This window comes from Sinocyclocheilus anshuiensis, unplaced genomic scaffold (assembly GCF_001515605.1).
Source record: "Sinocyclocheilus anshuiensis isolate Anshui unplaced genomic scaffold, SAMN03320099.WGS_v1.1 scaffold147, whole genome shotgun sequence".
Classification (NCBI taxonomy): domain Eukaryota; kingdom Metazoa; phylum Chordata; class Actinopteri; order Cypriniformes; family Cyprinidae; genus Sinocyclocheilus; species Sinocyclocheilus anshuiensis.
The window spans coordinates 1,139,356-1,145,058 of NW_015549585.1; the positions used below are offsets into that span (position 1 = coordinate 1,139,356).

The window sequence follows — 5,703 nt, forward strand, 5'->3', positions numbered from 1 at the left end:
TTTTTGCAAATGAACTCTTCATATATATATATATATATGACTATAACTAAAACTAAAGTGAAAAAATGTAAAAAAAAAAAAATAAAAATCTAATTCAAAATATTAACAAAAACTATAATAGTATATCAATGAGACCAAAATAACACAGCTCCCACCTTCAGATGAGAGTGATGATACATCCAGCGAATAGCAGCTGATGTCAGGGTGGGTTTCTCTGAGCCGTACGCTGCTTCCAGAGCCTTCTGAATGCCATCTATGCCTTTGAAATGACTCTCCTTCCAGTATCTGAAATACGTGTGTCACGCCCCGGAAACATGATCACATTTAACAAGAGCAAAGACTTATCGTTAAAACTAACTAGATCTAGAGACTGAGGTCACACAGGACTGAAAAAAAAATTAAATCACTAATGCGAATATCACACATGAATTCTGAATTGAATGCACCTGTCTCTGTAAGCACCAGCCCAACTGTTCCCGAAGAATCGGCCCGCAGGCTGAGCGCCGTCTTTATCTTCATAGTGATATTTGCCAGTGAGAAGCCCACCTGTTTGAGGAGCGGATTCAAGAGTTTGAGAGAAAATATATGACATGCAATGTGAAGAAAATGATTTGACTTGTGATCAGTGTATATTTACTGTGCATCATTTACAATAACGTTTTCCAATTATACAAAAAGTGTGCAAAAACATAAATGCTAGCTAAGAAATTAGCCCAAATTATTTCAGATGATGGAATGTAGTATTGCTATGTATTGTTTAATTATTAATTATTATTTAATTATATTTAACTATTAAATTAATGTTTATTATTTTTAGATATTTTATATACTTTTTTTAGTGTATTATTGTTCTTATCTTTTGTTTATTTAATGCTTTTTCATTATTTTTAATTCAGAGTAAATATTATTAAACAGCATGTTGGTTAACAGACAAGAAGAAACACTATTGTTATTAAAGATAACAAGAAACAATGCATAATATATATAGCAGTTTAGTCAACAATGTTCTTCTGGTTGACTTTAGGTCTATTATTCATTAGGAACCAATTGATTATGTTTTGCAAATACATTTAAACAAATATTGAACGCATTACCTGCCAGGGGATTGTATGCATAGAAACGGATGCCGAAGTATCTCAAACATGGCAGCAGTTCGGTCTCCACTAGACGTGTGGTTGCATTATACATGCCCTTCAGAGGAAAACATCAACGCTGTTCAAAACTTCCATTAATTCTTAAATAACACTTAATTGACAAATTTTAAAAGAGTTTTATATTAGTTCTTTTATATAGACTGACATCCATCCATCCGCTTACTTGATATACAGTAGGAAGCACCCAGTCATTGTGTTTGCAGATGCTGTAGATTTCTGCCACTTCCCATGATGCATAGTTTGATAAGCCCAGCTCTTTGAATTTGCCCTAAACACCAACAAAGTTGCATAATTCTGACCGCATGTCTAGGTCAGATAGCCATAAACTATCAATAACTCACCTGACTGTCAGGCATCTGTCAAAGTGCACATCTGACGGACAAAGTCTAGAGCTAGTGTGATTCACCTCTTTATGCAGCTCATCGCAGGCCTGTAGTGTGTCCTGAATGGGGTTCTGGTGGTCCGGCGCGTGCAGGTAAAACAGGTCCACACATTGTGTGCGCAGCCTCTTCAGGGACGTTTCCAGCTGATTCCGCACACTCTCTGGGTTGAGTGTTTTCCCCTCCCAGGGGTTTGCTTTAGTCGCAATTCGAACTGACAAATGAAATGAAAGCACATAGCATGATTAAAAATATACTGCCCTTTTAGACTCCCCTTTAGATTTAGTGTTATTTTAGTATCATCGAGATACTATTACAATTTTTAATTAATATTTTGATTTTATATTTTATTTATAAAGTTTTATTATTTGTATTTTTATTTTTAATGTCTAAAGTTTTTTATTAATTTTAATTTCAGTTTTAGTTATTTTAGTATTTCAAGTTAAGTGAAAATGAAATTTTAAGTTATTTTATTTACATTTAGATGTATTCATTCATTTAGCAGACGCTTTTTTTTATTCAGTTAATTTTTTTTTCTTTTTCAGTTAACAAAATCGCTTTTTATGGCTTTAGTTTTAATGATAATAACCCTGATGTGATTACGCAAGAAACATTTAACGATCACAGGCATGAGTAAAAATATAATTTAATTTATTATTATTATTATTATTATTATGTACCTCATTTTGCATTGTTGTTTCTTGGTAGTTTTAATTCCTTCCAGCATGTTTCTTCTCATTTGTCACTGCTTGACATGCTATGTAATATTATTTGTCTCTGAATTAAAATAATAATACATTAAAAATAAAATAGTATAATTATAATAATAAAAATGTATAACAAATAATAAATTAAAATAATAAACAATATTAAATAAATAACGATTACATAATTAAAATACTATTTATAAATAAAAAAGAATAAAATAAAATTCTAAACAATAATAAATTATATTTAATTAATAATTACAATTTTAAATAATAATAAATAAATACCTTTTTAAAAAAAGCAATTGGTCATCCAAGTACACGATCCATAAATGTACATTTTATGCACAGGCCTACTACTAAAAGTACGACCAGTATGGAAGTATGCTAATGTACACACACGGCATATTCTTTGAATTTACAAATAAACATGTCACGTGCAATGCCACGTGATCTACCCACTCATTACTGTGTTGATCAGAGTCACTAGTTACAGTTTGGGAAGAGTTCTACCTGTTTTCGGAAGCTGCATGTTCCCTATGATGGTCTCCGCCTGTCCATCATTGTACATGAACGCGGTGTCCAGCTCATTGTGTCCGCGCTCTAAGAACACCTGCACCAGCCGCAAGCTCAGGTGTGCGTCCGCGCGGCCACCAAACGCCATGGAGCCCAGCAGAGTGACGGGGAGTTTGGACTGAGACATGCTGCGGAGTTGAATAAAGCGTGATGTTTTGAGTCTGGGGAGAAATACGCGGTGAGCTGCACTCAGGCCTGCTCTGACAGCGCACTGCATAGTAAAGTAGTTCCTGTAAAGCAGAGAGAAGGACTGAGGGGCCGTCGCGAAAGTGTCGAAATTGTGCGTAAACGTAGAGGTCCGCGCCGAGGAGTGCCATTGGTCAGCAAAAGGAGGTGGACATTTGAAAGTTCATGGTTCATCATTTGCCTTATCAAAATAGCGATGCGGGTTTTCCAAATATCACTTACCATGCTTTTAAGCGCATGCAATTCCCTTTGTAACCTGAAGATGTCAGCAGAATGCAAATAACCCATAAATCGGTAGGGGACCAAAAACGTGATTTTCTGATCAGAATCCAAAATTTGTCTAAACTTTATGCGAATGTATTAGGAAAACTGTATATTTTAATTAGTTTTTCACTGCTTGTAATCACCTTTTGGCCTTTATTAGTTTATTTTAATGGTGTAGTGCAGTGATTCTTAAACAGGGGGCCTCTGCAAACTTCCAGATAGCGAGGGGCAAATAAGTTTAACAATATTTCCATTTGTTTTTATCTACATCATTTAAATTAAAATTCTATAAAACACTAAAAAATAAACGTGTACAACATTACAATGACATCATATATATATATATATATTTTTTTTTTAAATTATTTTTATTCTAACATGAGGGAGCCTTCGAATATTGTTTTGGACAAGGGGACAAAAAAGTAAAAAAGGTTGAGGATCACTGCTGTAGTGTGGAAAATACATTTTTAAAAGCAAAAAATATCAAATGCATTCTCTCAATATGAGATCATATTGTCAAACTGATACATAAGGTACTCAAATACAGAGATTTCAAATTGCTTCATTACATCATTGCAAGTAATTATCATAAGCCAATAATTATGATTTAGGATTCCAGGTGATATTAAATCTAGCATTTAATTTATTCAGAATATATATATATATTTTTTTTTTATTATTATTTTTATTCTAACATGAGGGAGCCTTCGAATATTGTTTTGGACAAGGGGACAAAAAAGTAAAAAAGGTTGAGGATCACTGCTGTAGTGTGGAAAATACATTTTTAAAAGCAAAAAATATCAAATGCATTCTCTCAATATGAGATCATATTGTCAAACTGATACATAAGGTACTCAAATACAGAGATTTCAAATTGCTTCATTACATCATTGCAAGTAATTATCATAAGCCAATAATTATGATTTAGGATTCCAGGTGATATTAAATCTAGCATTTAATTTATTCAGAATCCTCCATCTCATAAGAGTAATGCACTTTTCAATAAAATGGCAATTGATGTTTCATTTTTACTGGTTCTGAAAACGTACTAACGTTGCTACATTCATGACCATTGAAGTCTTACATGACAAATGTTATGGAAAAACTCCCTAATAGATTTATTCTAGCAATTTAAGACTACAGTATTGGTATACATTACACAAAAATGCTCTGTCTTCCTTAGGAAAGGCATTACAAATGATCTTCGAAGACCAAAGAATGTTAATGTTTCGTTGCACAATGTATTTCTCCTAATTATTTTAAACATTCTTGAAAAGATTTCCACACAATATTCCTGGAGTGACACGTCCACATGTGCTCAAAATACCAGCCGATGTTTTTATAGGTGTGTTTTAGTGTGGAACCACATTGTGATCATGGCAGAGGTGTTGAACCCTGGTTGGCACTGACCTCTAGAGTCGGATCAGTGCTGTTAGGGAATGTTTTCCAGGTTCTGTTGTCCCAGAATCTCTGATCCCAGCGCTGACCTCTGGATCCTTCCCCCACGCATACGACCCATCATGCTCTGCTTCGGCTGTGGCTCAGTGACCCCTCGACAGGCCCGTTCTGTAAGAGAATGTCACATGGTGAAGGTTTTGGAATATGGGTAACGCAAGTGGATTATTTAAAGTGGACACCAGTGAAAATGCTTTTATTTCGATTTTTTTCTAATTTAATAAAATTTGTTTTATTAAAAATTAGTATGATGATAATATTTCAAAATATTATAAGCAGAACAATTGTCAAAAGTTGAAGTGAAAAATTAATATTATACTATTTACTATTTTATATTATTACATTACTATTTTAGAATCTCTCAGTACAGTGTAAACATTAAAGGGGTCATATGATGTTGCTAAAAAGAACATTATTTAGTGTATTTGGTGTAATGAAATGTGTTTATGCGTTTGTGTGTTTATTATTTTCCACATACTGTACATTATTGTTTCTCCTATATGCCCCGCCTTTCTGAAACGCGTCGATTTTTACAAAGCTCATCGTTCTGAAAAGCGAGGTGTGCTCTGATTGGCCAGCTATCTAGTGCGTTGTGATTGGCCGAATACCTCAAGCATGTGACGGAAATATTACACCCCTACCATACTGTGATGCCTTTCCCCGGCCGGAGCGACGAGACAAAAACATTAAAACCCATTATAAACGAGGCATTTGTAGCATCAAGTGGGGACATAATTACGGATTATAATGATTTATACTGTCTTTGTACGCGTTGCGTTGCATCAAACCATGTCTGCATTTGTGATCGGAGAAATGACAAACAACAAGCGCTACTCTACACTGCTCAAAACTCGTGTTTGAATCATCAGTGGCAAATCCTTAAAATGAAAACGTACTTACAGTCTGTGAGTCAGAACAGCCGGCACTGTAGTCTACTCTTCCAGGATCAGGAAACAGTTTTTTAACGTTTTTTAAATGTTG

At 34.2% G+C, this 5,703-nt stretch overlaps 1 protein-coding gene across 1 annotated transcript in view; it reads right to left on the reverse strand.

Annotated features, from left to right (window-relative positions):
* LOC107657980 (aflatoxin B1 aldehyde reductase member 4-like) overlaps positions 1-3,178 on the reverse strand; it is a 5,383-nt gene extending 2,205 nt beyond the window's left edge. Inside the window, exons 1-6 of the mRNA XM_016446338.1 lie at positions 2,755-3,178; positions 1,561-1,748; positions 1,318-1,422; positions 1,095-1,191; positions 447-546; positions 156-285 (exon numbers count right to left, since the gene is read on the reverse strand). Coding sequence (XP_016301824.1) covers positions 156-285; positions 447-546; positions 1,095-1,191; positions 1,318-1,422; positions 1,561-1,748; positions 2,755-3,034 — 900 coding nt within the window. The 5' untranslated portion in view covers positions 3,035-3,178. The remainder of the gene's footprint in view (positions 1-155; positions 286-446; positions 547-1,094; positions 1,192-1,317; positions 1,423-1,560; positions 1,749-2,754) is intronic.
* Between the last annotated feature and the right edge of the window lie 2,525 nt (positions 3,179-5,703).